The sequence below is a fragment of the Pongo abelii genome, chromosome 19 (genome assembly GCF_028885655.2).
Source record: "Pongo abelii isolate AG06213 chromosome 19, NHGRI_mPonAbe1-v2.0_pri, whole genome shotgun sequence".
In the NCBI taxonomy this organism is placed as follows: domain Eukaryota; kingdom Metazoa; phylum Chordata; class Mammalia; order Primates; family Hominidae; genus Pongo; species Pongo abelii.
In genome coordinates this window covers 96,844,129-96,863,630 of record NC_072004.2, presented here as the reverse complement: position 1 = coordinate 96,863,630, position 19,502 = coordinate 96,844,129, and the positions used below count along the sequence as shown (strand labels likewise).

The following is a 19,502-nucleotide window of genomic DNA, read 5'->3' as shown; positions in this document are numbered from 1 at the left end:
CAGCCTGGCGCGGCGAGCCACGGGCCCTGCATACTAATAAGCTCGTGCCACTCAGCCCGGAACAGCCAGCGCGCTGATTGGCCGCGCAGCCCTCCACGGCCGGGAGCTCGTGCCACTCATTCGGCGTAAACAGGCCTCCCAATAGGCTGGCGCCGGGCCAGGGAGCTGCCAATCAGGAAGCAGCGGGGCTACTACCAAGCCCGATGGCGCCTAATTCAAGCCCGGCGACTGCGCAGCTCCTCTGCGCAGATCATTGCTGCTGAATGGGAATGTGGTGGCGCAGGGCGGGAGAGGGAGCTGGAGCGAGCGAGTGCGCGTGTCCGGGAGGAGGGGGAGGCGTAGACACAGACACAGACACACGCACACATATATGTTTACCCCAGCAGGTCTAACGTTTGGCTTCTGCCGCAGAGAAGGCCAAGGGAAGAAACACCACCACCCCTTAAAAGTAGCTGCTTTTTCTCCCTGGAATCTGTCTGGCAAGGTGGCAGGTAGGCCAGACCTCCAAGCCCAGAGGCATCCCCAGGTTGCCTGGCCCATCTACCGCTCTGAGGCTGCTGCCTGCCCGGACCCGAGCTCGCGGATGCACGCACGCCCGCTGCTTGGGCAGCAAAAGCTTTGAATAGCCTGCCAGGCTCTCTCCTCCCCATGACCTGGGAATCAGACCCTGGGAAGTGAGTTCTGAGTCTCCAGCCGTCTACATTACTGGCTCTCAATTTTATCTCCCTCTGCCACACTTTGCAACAGAGCAACTACTAAAGTGAAAATCAGGGACTTATTGAGAAGACAAGGATTGCCCTTTCTTCATCTACACCTAGATTTTAAAAATATTTTCAGTTTGATAATGGGGGAAGCGGGTATGGTGTGGTAAACCATGTATAGTATTTCTCAATGCTGCTCCCTGTCGGCATATCTGCTAAATCCTCACTCCAACTAAAGCAAGCCACTGAACAATTTTTATCGTAATCAGATGCAAACCACTTCTAAAATATTCCGCAAACAAATATTTCTGTTAGAATTTGGTTTCCCACCCAAATGCTATTTATTCTCAGGGAGTCGAGGTGATGTCTTAGTGGCGATGGATACATTTATTTTTGCTCCTCTTTCTCCATGTGAATCTCTGCCTCCCCCTCTGGGGGAAAAAAGGATATTTAAACTAGCAGCCAACTGACAGATTCACACGCATTCGAAATTCTCCACCGTCTCCTTCCGGCAGGGACACGAAAGAGTTAAACTCAAAGCCTGTTGTCTCTCTGTTTCCCCGCCCCCACTCCCGCTCCCGCGGGACTGCTGGGATTGGTTGGCACTCCGCCAGCGGACTGTCCATCACCGAGTGTAAACAAGGCGCTGATTGGCTGTTGTCCAGTCCGCACTGGGCCTCCTGAAAAAAGCAATTACTGGCTCCGCGGTTTCAAGGCGGCCCAAGGCCGCTTGATGAAAGGAGATAAGCTGGGGACCGTTTCCAGGATCCCCGCGGGCCGACCGGGGCAGCCCGGGAGCCGAGGTGCGGCGGAGAGCCCGCGGATCAAAGGAATCTGGAGAGAAAGGGGAAGCGGGCGGCCGGCCCCGGCCGGCCTTCCCCCCCGCGGGCCACGCCGACCTGGGGTGGGGGGCTGCGGGCCGCGGGCGGGGACTCCGGGATTTCCTGCCTGCCTGAGTCGGGGCCTACGCCGGCGCCCGCTTCGGGCGGCGCGGCCGGGAGGGGAGCTCCGGAGAGTCCGGGGCTCGCAGGTAAGCGCCGGGGCTCCCCGGGCCGGGCCGGGGGCGCAGGACGAGGCGCGGGGCCCACCCCTGCTGGCTCGGGAGTGGCGGTCGCGCGGGCCCGGGTCCCGGCTCCGGCGTCTCCCGGCTCCGGCGGCCGGGACCCCCCGCGGCCGAGCCCTTGGCCAGGCCCCAGGCCGGCGCCTTCGGAAGCGACGTCTGGTGGGCCGCGTGGCCCTAGGGGGAGAGCCGGGAAGCGTAAATCCCCGAAGCGCGCGGAGATCCGATTAGCGCGCGGCTATTCATTAGGCCGGGGGCGATTGAATTAGGTCCCTGGGCGCGGTCGCCGGCTGGGGGTGTGTGTGTGGCGCCGACCCCCGGGCTGTTGCCGTGGCCTCGGGAGGCTGGAGCAGCGAGCAGCGGCCCCAGCGAATGTGTCGGGGAACCGGGTGCCTCCGGGTCCCGGCCCCGCGGGTACAGGCGGAGGCTGCCCGCTTCCCGCGTACACCGAGGACGGCGGGCCCGGCTCCGGAGAAATGGCGCTTGAGAAAGGAGGGGAGGGGAAGGTTCCCGGACCCTGGGCAGGGACCGGTCGCCGGGGACCCGCGGAGCCCTCCGGGGATGGACGAGGCGCGAGCTGGAAGCGGCGCGCGAGCCCGAGCGCGGGGCTAACACCGTGGGGCCCAGTCTCTCCTGGCTTGGGGAAGTGGACGCGCCCCGAGGCCCCGGGTCCACGCAGGGCGCCCCTCGCAGACGGCGCGTTTCCTACTCTCCTAAGGAACCGAGTTCCCATCACTGCCTTCAATGAGCCTGTTTCCGGATCAGGAACCTTTTTCAAGTTAATTTTTAAAGCCTCATTTGAATTTTTTAATATAGGAAAATATGTATATGAGAAAAATCTTGGATCCAACAAAAAGAACACCGTGGCCACCCGTGGTGTCCCAGAAGTTGCTCTGAGCTCCCCGCGTCAGGGCAGGTGCTCCACCTCAAACCGCCCTGTGGGGGAACGGGAGGCCCCAAGCCCTTGGGAGGCCTGGTCCCCTCCAGAGTGTGTTGGAAGGACAGCCGCTGGAAAGGCCCCTCAGAGTCCCTAAACCAGCCTCCCCTCCCCCGTGGGCAGATTGTTCGAGGGTCCTGGAGCCTGAATGATGGGCCCTCGGCTTGCCCACCCCCATCCCCAGTCATCAATCACCATTTGAGAAATGCCCACTGCCAGGGACGTGGGAGGGCAGAGGGTAGCTCGCGGGTGCGTGGCCTCTATCTCCTCAAGCTGGTTTAGACCCTTCTGGCTCAGCCTCACCAGATTCCTAGGATGAGCACTGGCTTCAAATCCCCTCCTCAAGCTGGTTTAGACCCTTCTGGCTCAGCCTCACCAGATTCCTAGGATGAGCACTGGCTTCAAATCCCCCAAGTGCTGGTCCCTTCGTGTCCCCGAAAGAAGCTGCTCGCGTGGGCAAAGGCCCCGAGGCGTTGAGTGCGCCTTCCAGGGCAGTGCGGAAGCTCGTTGCCCTCCTCCTTCCTCCCCACTTCTGCCCCCTCCTCCCCCAGCGTTCACTTGAAACAAATTCTAGTGGGCTTTTTTTTTTTTTTTTTTCAATACTGTTTCAAAACAGTTGTTACAGCAAATAACTGCAGACGGGTCTGCTGGACGCGGCGGAGAGGGGCTGGCAGCTGCCCAGCACAGGCGCCTGGCCGCTGGGCAGCTCCCGCAATACCAAAATAAGCTCCCGAGTTCCCCTGGAAGACTTGGGCCGCCGGGAGCTCAGGCTGGCGATCTGCTTGGAGGAAACCTCCCTAGTTTCCTTTTTTACTCTTCCTGCTGTCCAGACCTAACAAATGTTTTTAATTTTAGAGGAACATGGTGTGGGGATCTGCAGACTCGCCTTCCACTGGGGAGAGGGCCAGGGAGGGGACAGAGGGGGAGGAAAGGAGAGGGGATAATAAACCCGAGGTCAGTCTTGATGCTGGAGGGTCCAGGTCTCCGAAGTTCCTGCAGCTTTACAGACGAGTGGGCTGCCAGTGAGGCTAGGACTGTGGACACCCAGTGGGGCCTGGAACAGTGCCAGGAGTGGCCTTGAACCCCACCTTGATCCCTCTCCAGCAGGATCTAGGGTCACTTCCATGGGCCTGGCAGACACCACTCCAGATTTGGCCTCTGGCCTGGGGAGAAGATAAACCCCCACCCCACATAACCAGCTGCGCTCCTACACCTGGCAGGCTGGCTCACACATCATGCTTTAATGCACACTATATTCACACACACACTTGTGCACAGTCTTGAATGTGTGCACACACATCGGCCTGCACACACTCATGTGCCCACATGTGAATCACTGGGAAGTGTACACACACCCAAACCCACAGCACAGATGGGCAGACAGGTGAGCCTCGTGCAGCATGTCACACTCCTACATGCACAAGACATGCGTACAGAGGCATATCACACACGCAGAAGCGCTCCCGAGAACCGCCTTCTCCCTTCCAGCCTAGGGGCCCCTGTTCCCCCAGAACCAGGCCCAGCCCTGGAGCCCCCTCCAGCACTCCTCTCCCACTCCCACGCTCCCCAAGAGCAGCAGATGTAGGTCTCCCGGCTCCCAAACCACTGAGATCCTGCTCTGTCTGAAATCATATAAATAATCATTTTTTAATACAAGGGGGTGGGGGTGTCAGGCAAGTTACATGAAATTGTGAATTAGCCGCTGCTCCAAATAAATGCCTGCTTCGGCCAGAGAGCAGCCGCGCTGCGCCCCCAATAATCGTGTGTTGGGTATCTCTCCATTGTTCCCTGGGCCATTAGTCAAAGGGCAAATTAGAAACAATTTCTTGACGACAAAAATTGACTCTTAATTCTTCCCACCAGAGGCGCAGGGGGACAAGTCCAGAGGCCAGGCCTGAGGCTGGGGCTGGCGGCAGGAGGGATAGGCGGGGTAGAGGTGGGGGGCCTAAGATGGTTCATAGCACAGAGACCTCCCTTAACTGGAGGGCAGCGGCAGCTCACCCCCACCCCAGAATCAGTGTTCCAGAGGACAGCTGGGGGCAGGGGGTTAGGAACAATCCCACTCCCTCCCGGAAGAGGTCCTGACCCCCGCACCCCACCCCACCCATCTGCCTGTATTAGCCCCTCTGCTATCGACTGGGGCGAGTTCTTTTCATCAGGGCCTTGCCTGGTGCCTGGAGGGAACAGGGTGTGGGGGAAAGGTCTGTGTGTTCCCCCCTCACCTCCCCTGCTCAGCGGTGTGGCCTCTGGCTCTGGGGAGGATCAGGAAGCCCCACGGTCTGTGCCTTGGAGTGGGGGGCAGCCTTTTCTCTGCCACAGCTTCTGCCTTTGGGGGCTTACCCTTCGTAGGAGCAGAACTGTTGTGGAGGGGAAAAGGACGGGGAAGGTTCCGAAGGGAAGGGGGCTGCCCCCACTGAAAACGAAGCTTCCAGTCACAGCCCCTTCATTATTCATCAGGACCCAGGGGATGAGGTGGCAGGGGAGGGGGCCGCATGGAGGGAGCGCCCGCACCCTCATCCCCAGCGCCTGCCCCCTCCCGACCAGGCCTGGGCTGAGGCCCAGGATAAGAGGGCTGAGGCAGGCCACAGACGAGCAAGACTTGTCAGGGGCCAGACCTGGGTAGGAGCATTGTCCTCCAGGCACACACGGCCCCCAGCCCATCAAACTGGGCTCTCCCTCCTTGGGCACTCCCAGAAGGTCCCGGCTCCAGCCCAAGCAGGGAGCCAGGTTGGGGATGTGGGAAGGCAGAAGTCCCAGGGATCCTGGGGGAGGCTCAGGTTGTACCTGCAGGCCACAGTCTCCTCGACAGACCTCGGGAGGAGGTTGTAAGTGTTTTAAAGAAACCACAGCAGCAGAGGAGAGAGACTCAGAAGCCCGTGGCACGGCTTTGTGGGTGTCCCCTCCAGCGATGGGGGCTCCATTGCTGCAGTTGCTGGTTTTGTCCAACCAGGTCAGGAGGCTGCCCGGCCCCCTCCCCGCTCTCAAAGTTGCTTGTTAAACACAGTCGTAATTTGTGGCTAAATATAACCAGTGTGTTCTCACGGAAAGTATAATTCAGGGTGCTCGTTGTATGAGGTTATCAACGAGACCCATCTGGGTTAAATTAAAGTGATTTTCATAAAGGGCAGAAGCGCCCCTTTGCCTGGTTTCCCCTGCCTTTTTATTAGTGACAGTGTGATTGTTGCAATTATTAGAGGGGATCAAGGAAGGTGGGAGTTGCCAGGGACCCCCAGGCTGAGGAGGGAGCCTCCCAGCCCCCCTCCACTCACCATTGTCCTGCTGCCCCTCCAGCCTCCTGGTCACTGTCACCTCCTCTGCGGCTGGAGGGCTGGAGAAAGGCCCAGGAGCCCAGGGAATCTCCACCATGCCAGGCTGCCGTCCCTAAAGTCCGGCTCCTTCCCCACAGGCAGCCAGTCTAGGGGTGGACCTGGAGGGGCGGGGTTCTCTGGGAATCTCTGGGCCAAGGGATGCGCTTTGGGGATCCGCTGGAATAAAGAGTAATCGGTTTTCCCCGCAGGAGGTTGACCCCAAACAGCCCTCAGTCTTCCTGCTCACGAGGATGAGGACAGGAAGCCAGACCCGGGAGAGAAAGCCCAGATCAGACAGATGGGGGTTGGGAGGGCCTAGTGGCTGAAACTGCCCTGCTTGGGGACAATGCTCAGGCAGGACCAATCCAAATGAGGGCACTGCTTATGTGGTCCTTCCGGGAGCATCCTCCAAGGCAGAGCCTGGCTTCGGGCCCTCCCTGCAAGGACACCTGCCTCCACTCCCTGCCAGACCAGGCCTGGCTGCAGAGGCGGAGGCAGGGCTGCCTGTCTCCACTGTTTGGCTGTGTTTACACGTGTCGCTGTCAGGGTGTCTGGACAGTGGGGGTCAGGGGGCCTCCAGGGCCCAGACTTCCCCAGGCCTATTCTCACACTGGTGAGAGGGCCCTAGGGGAAGGGTGCGGGCTGGGTGGCAGGGCCAGACCAGCTGAGACCTACAGGACCGTGGAGCATTTAGGTCTCCCACCCAACCCCAACCGGTCCTCTGAGTGTCAGTTACAGAGCCCAGGCAGCAGGAGGGCAGGATCCAGCCCCCTTATCACCCATCCTCAAGGCAGGCAGGAACCCTGAAGGCAGCTTCCACCAGGGGTTCCCTTAGCCCCCACCCTCCAAAAGCCTCAGACCCTGCCAGGCCTCACCCTGCCAGCATCGTGGCCCCAGCTGAGGGCTCCCAAGGGTGGGTGCTGCCAACACAAGCGGGAGGCCTCGGAGCATCCCGCAGGGCACACAGGTCGCCCTGGGCTCCCCATGCACCTCCCAGACTTGGCTCTCAGGTGGGTCCTGGCCCACAAACCCCCACGCCCTGCCCCTGAGATGAGCCCCACCTCCCACCTGCCTTCCAGCCCTGGAGACTTTTCTCCCTCTTGGCCATGGCTCCCATGGGGAGGCTGCAGGCCCTCCCTGGGCTGGACCAGAGGGGACAGACTGTCTCTCCCCCGCGACTTCTGGGGGCACTGGAGTCCTCGGCCTGGTTACCTTCATCATTTATAGCCCTCCAGTAAGTTATTCCTTGGAGTTCTCACAGAGCAGCATGGGCCTGCGGCAAAGCCCTCACCTCCAGCCCCTGGACCACCTGACTGCTGGCTCCAAACACGGCCACCGCGTCTTTTGTTAACAGGACAGTTGATCCATTAAATTAAAAATCATTCAATGGATTCCTTTTTTTTTTCTGGCCTGAACAAATATGTATTCCATCTCAATTCATGAAGCATCAGTACCCGCTGCAGGGGTAATTCCCCAGGCGGGAGAGGAGTTTTGGGGAAAGTGCCCCCAAAGGGAGACTCCCCAGAAATCCCTTTCCGAGCAGCCAAGGCAGGAAGGCCAGACGAGCCTGCCCTGGGCCAGGGCCCAGACCCGCGCAGCCGCCCGCTCTTCCGGCCACTTCCGCCGGGGCTTTTCCGAGCGAAGTCCATTAGGGCCAGGTCTCTGCGCCTCCTCTACCCGGGGTCTGGGCAATACGCAGCCCTGACCACCGTCCTTGGCCCGGGGGAAACGCAGACACACACTGGAGGCATTTTCTTCCCTCCGGAATTGATTGGTTTTTGTTTTTGTTTTAATAGCAGGACTTTTCCAAGCAAAAAGTCTCCTGAGGCGGGTGGTAAAAAAAATCAAAGCCTCTACATCCAAGCCCGGAACAAAAGCCCTTCGGAAATCCCGCGGCGGGGCCGGGAGCGGGCGGATGCGGCGGGAGGGGCGGCCGAGCGCGCCCGGGACCCGCGTCGGGAGAAGCCGCGCAGCGCCTACCGCGGGGGTCGAGTCCCGGCGGCCCCACCTGCTCCGGAGTCGGCCCTGTCCTTCCGTCTGGGGAGGCGCCATCACCGCAAATTTATGGCCCGGGTGACGCGCTTCCTACTCCCACAGTGGGGCCCGGTGACATTAAACAGAAAATTGACGAGAGTGGAGCGAAACCGAATCCCTTTCCCTCCAGGCCCGTCCCCGTCGCTTTTCGGGGAGGGACCAGGGACGGGAGGAAGGGCGTCCCCGAGTTTGTGCGCCCGGGAGCCCGTGCTGGAGGCTTCTCCCAGATTCCGGAGCCCAGGCCGCGTGCTGGGGGCGCGCGACCCCGCCCGGACCGCACCCCTTCGCCGGCCGCATTTCGGGCGGAACCTCGGCTCCCGTTCCACGCGCCCGGGGCGGCCAGGCAGAGTGCGGCCCCGCACCCGGGTCGCTCCTGCTCGGAGGGCCCAGGCCGGATGAGGCCCCGACGCACCCTCGGCCCTCCCTCCGCGCCCCAGCTCCGGGGAGCGCCCCGCTGCCTCCAGCACAGCGCGGGGAGGGAGGACCCCGGCTGCCAAGCCCCCACCCTCGCCGCCGCGCCCCGCCCCGCCCCCGGCCGGCGCAAGTAGGAGAAGAGAGCGAGTGACGAGCGGGGCGCGCCTGGGTGGCTGCCGGGGGTCGCTCCTCTGGCCTCGAGCGCCCGCTCCCTCCGACCCCCGGCGCCTCCTGGCACCGAGCCCGCCGCGCCGCCGCGTCCTTAAAAGCGCCGCCTGCTCTGCTGGCCTTTGTCCGCGCGGCAGGGAAGGTCACGCCGGGGGGGATGTGGCGCGGGGACAGCGACACTGGCGGGCGCCGGCATACCCCCTACCCCCTCCTCCGCCCCTCCGGGCACTTGCCGCGGCCCTGCAGGCCTTGGTCTTGTCGCACTTGTTCTGTCGTGCTGGGGTACACGGAGCCAAGACCAGAGCCGGCGCATGTGCTTCTCAGAGAGGAATCCAGGGAGCCCTGTGGGGGCTGCTTGGGGAAATGATGCTGTCATTCCTACGCCCCGGGTGCTCAACGGGGAGAAATAAAGGAGCGCTGGCCTGTGGGAGGCAGCCCCAGGGGACGGACAGAACCCTGGTTCAGATCCCAGAGAGGGCATTGGAGAGCCAGGCCTAAGCCAACTCCATTCCTCCCCTCTCTAGCCTGCGTGGGCATCGGGGGCATCGTGGGTACCAGATCCTACCCTTCCTGCTCAACCCTCTAGACAGCCTGGGACACAGAGGGCATGGTGGCCATGCCCATTTTATAGATGAGCAGAAGGAGACTGTGAGAGCAAATAACGCGCCCTTGTTCACACTGAGGGCCTGGGTGCGTAGGCTCTGGATTCTTCTGGAAAACTAGTACTAGGGTTGGCTGGCTTTTGGGCCTGGGACAACCCTAAGACTCATGACTGGGGCAGACATGATGCGTCCCGACTTCTACTTTGTAGACCAGGAGCAGAACAAAATGGGCCTCATGACCAGCCATTGGGCATCTTGGCCACAGCACCCACGGAAAGATGTGTCAGGGTCCAGCTCTCCCTGGGAAGCCCCTCCGAATGCTCCCGGCCAGCCTGTTTCTCTGAGATGAGGCCCCAGCAAGGCAGATCGCAGCCTGCAGCCGGGAGGAACTGCTAATATATGGCAAGAGTCTGGAAACCAGATTCCAAAAGGTCACGTTGGACTGGAACCAACAAGATTACGTTGAACAGGCTGGATGTGAACCTCCACTTTCAGGTTCAAATATCAGTTGTAAAAATGCAGGCAGCTTCCCACTGAAGACTTGCTGGGCCAAGCTGCAGCTGTCTGCACCACTCAGGCAGCTCATCCACCCCCCGTCTCCCCGGCACAGGCCCCCTTGTGAATTTCCCTGAGCCCCAGCAGCTGAGCCTGCGTCCTGGGGTGGGAGTGGGGGATCCCGGGATGTCTGACCCGCTGTCTCTGATGTCAGGCCGGCTGGGGGAGGGGATGCAGCTGGGGACAGCAGAGAATGGGGTCCTTGTGCCACTGTCATCAGGCCTGGAGCTTCCATGAACACGGCTTTGTCTGCACCCATACCCCGTGGTGACCACGGGACCAGGGGATCAGTGAACCTCTGAACAAGAGGGGCGTGCAGAGTGGCTTTTTGGCCTCAGTTAACTCTTAAATGGGTGTCAGAGGCACTGTCTTCCCCGAGCTATGCGCCTCGTGCCTGGGAGCCTTAGGGCCACACAGAAGGGTAGAAATCAGTTTCAGGTCTGGAGGTCTGGAACAGCTTTGTTAAACCCAGTTTTTTTCCTATGAAAATGGCTGCAGACACTGGGGAAGGGAGAGGGTGGCCCTGATCCCGATGACTCTGAAACATGCTTGCCCTTCCCCAGAGGTTCCTGCTCCCAGCCCAGGCCCAGATGGCGACACAAGCTCATGGTGAGTACACCCCAGTCCTGGTCTGGCTCCAGCATGCGCCTCATTGCTGGAGAGGTCTTGGTAGTCCAGAGGAGGTAGCCCCCACCCTGGGCATCCATCCACCCATTCCCCAGCCCCCACAGAAAGACCCAATTACAGAAGGGAGAAGTATGTGGAGACCCTTGGCTGAGGTTGGGGGACCTGAAAGCTGGAGGTAGTGCACCTGGGTATAGCATGATGGGTTGACGGGTGGATTTTCTATATTTTTCAGATTTCCCTTTTGAAATGTATTCATTTTGCAATCAGAAAACAAAACAGGCCGGGCATGGTGGTTCACACCTGTAATCCCAGCACTTTGGGAGGCTGAGGCGGGTGGATCACCTGAGGCCAGGAGTCCAAGACCAGCCTGGCCAACTTGGTGAAACCCCGTCTCTACTAAGAATACAAAAATTAGCCAGGCGTGGTGGTGGACACCTGTAATCCCAGCTACTTGGGAGGCTGAGGCACGAGAATCGCTCGAACCCAGGAGGCGGAGCTTGCAGTGAGCTGAGATCGCGCCACTGCACTCCAACCTGGGCGACAGAGAGAGACTCCGTCTCAAAAAAAAGAAAACAAAACAAACCAATGAACACTACTCCAAACAAATGTCCAGGCCCAGAGATCAGAGGCTGCAAGGTGGGCTCTGTCCCCATGTCCCCAGCCACACTGCTGGGGAACCCACAGGGTGCCAGGCCCCCTTAGCCCTATCCCTGTCCCACAGGCCCCTGGAGTGATTGTAGGCTCTGGACTGCCTCAGTTTGCCCACAGCCTCCCCTAGGTGCCCGGGGAGCCACTGGCCAGCCTCCGGTCGCACTCCACTCAGGGCTTGACGGGGAAACAGAAACCAGCCTTGAACACCTTCCCACGCCCCAAAACGCCAGGGTGCACAGTGAGGGGAGCCCTGGCCAGATGGCACAGACGGCATTCCTGCCCGCAAGAGGCCCAGGACCCCGGGGAACCAGAGGAGCAGGGTGCCCACAGCGTCCAGGCAAATGGGACCAGGCCCCCCGACACCCAGCTGAGGCCAGCCTCCCCCAGAGCGGTTTGGAGCCCTGCCCTGGAGAGGGGGCAGCTCGCCCAGCATGGGGGTGATGAACCACCAGGCGGTGAGGCTGCTGGGCAGGGCTGGACCCCCTTTTGGACTCCCCTTCCGATTTCTGCACCCCTGAGTCTTGCCCATGCTACAGCCTAACCCTGCCATGGCCAAGGGGCAGCGGGGCGACAGTGCCCTCATCGAGCTTGCCCTGGGACAGCCGCCTCACTCGGAGGAAGCTGGGTTTTGCCGAATTTTCTGCATGATGTGGCTCCCTGGGCTGGGGGCCACTTGCCTCCCTGCACCCGTCCCAGGACCCCAGGCTGCAAGCTGGAAACCCCGTGGGGGCGAGTGGAGCCCAGGGACTCCGCAGGAGAGGGTCCTGTGTGACAAGTGGCTCCAGGGGACACGGGCTTGCGAACATGGGGGCTGGGGTGGGGTCAAGGTATGAACAGCGCAGGTCTAGAAGCCTCAGACTCTGAGGGGCAGGAAAGAGTCCCCAGCACGGGATCAGAGAAGGAGCCCGGGGTGGGGGAAAGAGGAAATGGGCGCAGTGGGCGCTGCCATCCCTCCTTGGGGCACATTTCCTCCCCGCCCTGACCAAGAGGAAGGGACCCTCCTTCCTCCAGAAAGGACTTCTCCGAGCCCAGGACACACGAGGAAAGCGAGGCTCAGTCACCAGGAAGCGCTCACTCCCCCTCAAGGCCACCAAACGGGAAGAAGGGGAGCCAGGATTTGATTCCAGGCTTCCCTCCCAGCCTGCACACTGCTGCACTACCCAACCCTGAGGACCCCAAAAACCTCCGAGAATGTGGGATTTTGGTTCTGAGCCCCCACGGGGGCCACTGGTGGCCTCTGGTTCAGGACAACCAGAATTGGCCCAGACAGCCAAGCAGCCAAGGCGCAGGCTTTGTGGAGTGTGGGGGGCTGTCCTTCCCCATGGCCAGAAGCAGAGCCCACCCCTCAAATGCAGGTGGGGTGGGGCAGGGGCTCCGGCTCCATCATCTGGGCTCCAGTGAGGCTGCCTGCTCCTGCTCACCTGCACAGGAGGCTGAGGGTGGGGCCCTGGGAGAGGGGCTGCCCCAGGCTGTAGTGCCTGGGAGAGGTGGGGGTGGGGAGGGGACAGCAGGGGGCAGGCAGATGGCCCTCCTGCCTGGCCCTCGCTGCCCAGGTCTTGCTGCCTCCCGCTATTGGGTGATTTAGATGATTACAGACCTGAGGTCCCACCAGGTGCATTGGCTCATGCCTGTAATCCCAGCACTTTGGGCGGCTGAGGTGGGTGGATCACTTGAGGTCCGGAGTTCAAGGCCAGCCTGGCCAACGTGGTGAAACCCCATCTCTACTAAAAATACAAAAATTAGCTGGGTGTGGTGCCACGCACCTGTAATCCCAGCTACTCAGGAGGCTGAGGCAGGAGAATGGCTTGAACCTGAGAGGCAGAGGTTGCAGTGAGCCAAGATCACGCCACACCCCACAGCCTGCAGCCTGGGCGACAGAGCGAGTCTGTCTCAAAAAAATAAAAATAAATAAATAAATAAACCTGAGGTGCAAAGTTGAAAGGTTTGGGTGACACATCAGAGGCAGGCCTGGGGAAGAGGTGTCTGTCCCATCCTCCCAGACCACATCCTCCAAGGGCTTGGGCCCCGGGGATGCCGGCTGGCCCCCTGGAACTATGAGGAGCTGACACATGGGTGGGGACCAGAGGAGGGGCCGTGCAGAGCCCTGGTGAGGATGTGGGTGCTGGTGGGGACTGCCTGGTATGTGATGAGGACAGGCACAGGCATGGAGATGGCCCACACCTGAGACAGTGGGCTCCTGGGGCCACCTCTTCTCCACACGGCAGCAGCAGGTCTAGCTCGGGCCTAACAGCCCAGCCATCCCTGAGAGCCAGCGCCGAGGATGCAGCAGCTGCCTCCTCTCCGGGCCTGCCGGACGGTCGCCATCCTGCCAGGAGCTCCCGTGCTCATCGCCAGAGAGGGAAACGCTCCCTGGTCTCAGGAGGCAGCGGGGCCCGGGACTCACATGGACCTGGGCCCAAGTTGGCCAGTTCCAGCTGGGCACACCGGGCGGGTCACCCACCTCCCAAGCCCTCCCTGTCCAGGCCATTGTGGGAAAACCCTCTCCCACAGGGGAGTGAAGGGACAGGATGGAGCGGGGGTGGCGCCAAGGCACGGGGAGAACCAGAGGCCGCGGGTGAGGCCCCACCGAGTGCCATGTCCCATCTCTTCTTCTGAGGGCAGGCGTTTCACCCGATTGCCCTCCAAGCTCTCTCGGCCACCCCTGCTTGGGCTTTCCCGTCTGGTGTTGGGTGACCTGCCTGCTGCTCTCAGACCCCACACCCGTTTGTGGCCTCATGGCCATGAGTGGCCCTGTCCCCGACTCCACTGCAGTGGGCACAGTGGCGGCCCCCAAATGATCGGTCCACCTGGAGCCTGTGAACACGACAGACTTATTTGGGAAAAGGGTCTTTGTCCAGAGACAAAGGCTCTTAGAAGACGGAGGTCGGGGGAGATTTGAGAGGGAGGCGAGACAGGCCATGTCCACGGGACGCCTGGGGCCACCAAACGCCAGAAGAGGCGGGAAGAACCTGCCCTGCAGCCTGCAGAGAGAGGACAGTCCTGCCGACAGCTTGATTTTGATTTTGATTCTCTTCCGGCCACCAGGACCGAGAGAGAATAAACTTCTGTTGTTTGCAGCTGCCCCATTTGTGGTCCTTTGTTGGGTGGCCCCAGACATAATCCCAGCACTGGCCTGGCCCGGCCCGTGGGCAGCTGTCCCCAGCCCGGCGGAGGGTGTGGCTGTGACGTTCCTCCCAGGAGATCCAGCACCCCAGTCTCTGTCTGAGCCGCCATCCGGCTGTGGGGCGCCTGCTAGCCTGTGGCAGAAGGACCAGGACCTGCAGGCCGGCAGGGAGCAAGGGCTGAGCGAACCGGCTGGGAGAAAGGACTGAGGTCACACTGGTGTCTGGGGAGATTTGGACGTCACCAGTGTGGAGTCTGGGGGCATTCTGACTGGCTTTAGACAGAAATTTCTTTTTCTCTCTGGAAAGGGCGGCGGTGGGCCCGTGTGCAGGGGAGCGTGGACCTGGAACTTGGGGAGCCCTGGGTTCTGCCTCATCCCTTACATCCCTGTGGGGCCACGTCCACTCACCGAGGAGTTCTTGCCACCTTGACTGAGGGTGGCCGGGCACCAGCACCTTCGCAGCTTTGCCCAGCACCTCGGCATGGGGTGGGGGGGGGGGGGGTGCAGAGTTCTGTTTTACAGAGAAGGGAACTGAGGCACAGGGAGATGACAGCTCGCTGCTGGTGCTGACCATGGACTCACCCTGCCCGGCCGCCCGTGCAGCACCTGCCCACCATGACGAACATTCTCGTGTTTCCTGGCTGCTGCCCGACCCCACCCCCACCTCCCTGGGAGACCTGGGTGTGAGTTCTTCTTTTTCCTTTCTGGAAGGAATGGCAGACTCTGGACGTGCTCCTAGAGATGGGAGGTCAAAATGATCAACGTCCAGGGTCCCTTCATCTCAGAGGGTCTCGAGTCACTTCATTTAAAGGTGGGAAACTGGGGATCCTGGAGCCTCCCCTGCACCCCAGATGCTTCTGGGGCCCTTGAGAACTTGCCCTGAGCTGTCCCCTGGCCTAGACTCCCAGCCACTTTCAGGGCACAGAGAAACTGCCCCTACTCTGAAAATGTGGAGACCAGGACCCAGAGAGGTAGAGTGACTTGCCCATGGCCACACAGCCTGCGAAGGATGACCAGGTTTGGTCTCCGCCAGCTGTTCTGGCTCTGCTCCTGCAGTCACAGCCACTACCCCTGAGGCTTGCCTGGGCGGGGGTGGGGGTGGGGAGTAGGGAGTGGGGGGAGAGCAGGGGGATGGGGGGAGTGGGGGGAAGCGGCGGGGGTGGGGTAGATTGAGAGGAGCGGAGGCAGTGGGGGGGTGTGGGGGGAGTGGGCGGGAGCCGGGGGGAGTTGGGGGGGATGGGGGGAGCGGGGAGGATGTAGGGGGAGGCGGGGGGGTCGTGGAGGGGTGGGGGGGTGGGGAGTGGGGGGGAGCAGGGGGGTGGAGGGGTGGGGAGCGGGGTGTGGGGGGAGCGGGGGGCACAGCCAGGTACGTGTTATGAGCTCCAGGGCAGCGACCCAGTCCATTTGTCCTTTTCAAAGTATGGCCTGGGACACCTCCCATCCAGCCATACGCTGCCCAGGACTGGCTCAACACCTCCCACCCACCACCGCTGGTTCACCCATGACACGTCACCTCCCACCCGCCACTACTGGCTCACCTGTAACACCCCAGGCAGCTCAGATGCCCAGCAGGTCCTGCTGGTGAGAGGGAGGCCGCAACCTGTCCTGTCTGGGACCTGGGCATTGCTGGGCGCCGGAGGGACCTGGGACCTCAACCACACTGGGAGCTGGCCTGTCATACAGGCGGTGCCTGGCAGATGTGGACGGGCTCTGCAGGCTCCTGGTGGCCCACCCCTGCCTTCTTGCCATCCCTCCTGGGAGTCTCCTGGCCAAGGAGGACTCAAAGCCTGCCCCACCTGTGCCCAGGGCTCAGTGTGTCTCCCTTCAGCGGGGCTCTGCTCTCTCCCCGCCTGCTTCCCCTCCAGCTCCCGGGCTCTGCCCCAGCATCCCCCCGAGCCTCTCCCATTCCTGGCCCCAGCCAGGACAGGGATCCCAGAGGTTGCCTTCACCAGCCCAGCACCTTGCCTGGTGGATCACCACTCCTGTCTCCTGCTGCTCTGCCCCTTGCCCCCGGCCTGGGAAACCTGGGAGGACCCTCAGGGAGGGTCAGGGATGTGTGATGCCAGCGGAAGGCCGACGAGTTTCCTGGCAGGAAGCACACTGCACAGGGAGCCTGCCGCCATGCTGCTATCTTCATGTCCCTGTGGGGCCGCAGGGAGGGATGCCTAGGGCAGGGCGGGCAGTGGCTGCCGTGGGGGAGGTGCTCTGGGCAGTGCTGTTCCCTGAGAAACTGCAGCCCCAAGGGGGCTGGGCAGGGCCTGGCCTGACTGAGGGGTTGAGGGGGAGGTAGGGTGGGCATGTCCTTTGACGTAGGGCCTGCTGCGCCCTGGGGAGGGGACCCAGTGCAGTGGTGCCCAAGCTCCAGCATTCAGAATGCCTGGGAGCCCTGAGACTCCCTGATCCAGCAGGACACCCCATCCTGGGTGGAGGGGAGAGTGGGGTGGGCCAGAAAGCCCACCCAGACAACTGAGACCCTTCCCCACCTGCTACCCCATCTGCTTGGGCCCAGGAATGGAGGGGCCGAGGCAGACCCCTCAACATACATGCTGAACCCTGATGTGTAGCCGCCCACACACTATGAGCCCAGATTCTGGCATTCAGTATTTTTTCTGACATCAAAAGAGTCTTGGCCGGGCACGGTGGCTCACACTTGTAATCCCGGTACTTTGGGAGGCCAAGGCAGGTGGGTCACCTGAGGTCAGGAGTTTGAGATCAGCCTGGCCAACATGGTGAAACCCCGAAATACAAAAATTAGCCAGGCATGGTGGTGGGCGCCTGTAATCCCAGCTACTCAGGAGGCTGAGGTGGGAGAATTGCTTGAACCCGGGAAGTGGAGGCTGCAGTGAGCCGAGATTGTGCCACCTACACTCCAGCCTGGGTGACAGAGCAAACTCTCTCTTAAAAAAAAAAGACCGGGGCGCGGCGTGGTGGCTCACGCCTGTAATCCCAGTACTTTGGGAGGCCGAGGCGGGCGGATCACCTGAGGTCAGGAGTTTGAGACCAGCCTGACTAACATGGAGAAACCCCATCTCTACTAAAAATACAAAAAATTAGCTGGATGTGGTGGCAGGCACCTGTAATCCCAACTACTTGGGTGACCGAGGCAGGAGAATCGCTTGAACCAGGGAGGCAGAGGCTGCGGTGAGCCGAGACGACACCATTGCACTCCAGCCTGGGCAACAAGAACAAAACTCCATCTGAAAAAAAAAAAAAAAAATACTGAGCCAGCCCACGTGTGTTATTTCATTTCTGGTGGACTCTTCCCGATGTTAATTTCACTTGAGATATTTATGCATGTGCTCATGTGAACACACACGTGCATCAGCACACACTGGCCTGCTCACACACACACCTGCAAGTGCTGCTTCCAGCCTCCTGCCTCGAGGCCGGCCCGGCTCCCTCCCTGTGGAGTGGGCTCTCCCCACGGGGCAGGTGGACTAAGACGAACACTCGTTAAGCCCCCCAGAAGTTGCCTGGCTTGGCGCGCTCTGCAGTGTCTGGGGCGGGGCTCACTCACCCATTTGACAGATGGAGAAACTGATGCTTAGAGATGTGGAGTGAGTGCCTGAGGCCAAGCTGCAAAAGGCAGAGCCCCCGACTCCCCCAGCCCCCCTGGAATCCCCCAGCCCCAAAGACTCTGCCAGCTCCCCCAACTCCCCCAGCCCCCCTGACTCCCCCAGCCCCACCCGCACCTGCTCACCACCCTCCCCAAACTCAAATTGCACCCACCCCAGCTTCAGGGTTTGGTTGGGGTTCCCTTTTCAGTCAAGGTACAGCATCCAGGCGGTAAAATGCTCCCATCGGCCTGGTGCAGTGGCCCACGCCGGTAATCCAGCACTTTGGGAGGCCAAGGTGGGCGGATCACAAGGTCAGGAGTTCAAGACCAGCCTGGTCAATATGGTGAAAAACATTAGCTGGCCATGGTGGCGCATGCCTGTAGTCCCAGTTAGTCAGGAGGCTGAGGCAGAATTGCTTGAACCCAGGAGGCGGAGGTTGTAGTGAGCTGGGATTGTGCCACCGCACTCCAGCCTGAGCGACAGAGCAAGACTCCATCTCAAAAATAAATAAATAAATAAATAAATAAATAAATAAATAAATGCTTCCATCTTTGGGCTGCAGCTCAACGCGTTCTCACCCATGAGATTCTCGTGCAGCCCTTGGGTCTTCAGCCGGCACTCCAAGCCCTGACCAGGGTCCGCTACTAAGGCCCACCTGGTAGCTTCACCTTCCTCAGGCCTTGGTCCTATCTTGCTGCTTGAGTTCGGCGTCAGGCCTGGGAGATTCATCTGAGTTGCCACATGCATCAGTGGCTCCTCTTTGTTGCTGAATTATATCCCATGTAGGAATAAACCACGGCACACTGACCCAGCCTCCCACTGATGGACATTTGGGTCATTTCTGGTTTGGGGCTTGTTGAATGGTGGCACCCAAAAGATGTGTCCACCCAGATCCTATGAAAGGGACCTTCTTTGGAAAAATAATCTTTGTAAGTGTCATTAATTAATGACATTTAATTACAGACTGACTATTCTTTATTTATTTTTTCTTTTTTTTGGAGACAGAGTGTTGCTCTGTTGCCCAGGCTGCAGTGCAATGGCGCGATCTCAGCACACTGCAAACTCTGCCTCCTGGGTTCAAACGATTCTCCTGCCTCAGGCTCCCAAGTAGCCGGAATTACAGGCATGCACCACCATGCCAGGCTAATTTTTGCATTTTTAGTAGAGACAGGGTTTTACCATGTTGGCCAGGCTGGTCTTGAACTCTTGATCTCAGGTGACATTTACAAATTAATTAATGACATTTACAAAGATTATCTTGGAGTTGAGTGGGTCCTAAATCCAATGACAGGTGTCCTTAGAAGAGCGAGGCGGAGGGAGACCAGACACAGATACCCGGGGGGCGTTGCTGCAGTCCCCAGAAGCTGCGGAGAGGTGCCGGAAGGATTTTCCCTCAGAGCTTTCAGAAGGAGCCGATCCTGCCCATGCCTTGATTCCAGGCCTTGGCTTTACAGACTGTGAGAGAATGCAGTGGTGTTCCTTTAGGCCGCCCGACTGGGGAACTTTGTTACGGCATCCCTAAAGAAATGCACAACGGCCGGGCGTGGTGGCATCCCAGCACTTTGGGAGGCCGAGGCGGGCAGATCACAAGGTCAGGAGATCAAGACAATCCTGGCCAACACAGTGAAACCCCAACTCTACTAAAAATACAAAAAATTATCCGGGCGTGGTGGCAGGCGCCTGTAGTCCCAGCTACTGGGGAGGCTGAGGCAGGAGAATGGCGTGAACCCGGGAGGCAGAGCTTGCAGTGAGCGGAGATTGCGC

General features: G+C 60.5%; 1 protein-coding gene and 1 long non-coding RNA gene across 2 annotated transcripts; both read left to right on the top strand.

Moving 5' to 3' along the window:
* The first annotated feature begins 2 nt into the window (after positions 1–2).
* On the top strand, positions 3–10,781 carry LOC134760508 (uncharacterized). Its single transcript, XR_010138028.1, has 2 exons — positions 3–1,731; positions 10,343–10,781. It is a non-coding gene; the product is annotated as an uncharacterized LOC134760508 (long non-coding RNA).
* A 4,387-nt stretch (positions 10,782–15,168) lies between these two features.
* On the top strand, positions 15,169–17,675 carry LOC129051179 (uncharacterized). The gene is made up of 2 exons (XM_063719070.1): positions 15,169–15,198; positions 15,496–17,675. The coding sequence occupies exons 1-2, from the start codon at positions 15,169–15,171 to the stop codon at positions 16,348–16,350; spliced, it is 885 nt and encodes a 294-aa protein (XP_063575140.1). The 3' UTR covers positions 16,351–17,675.
* The last annotated feature ends 1,827 nt before the right edge of the window (positions 17,676–19,502 follow it).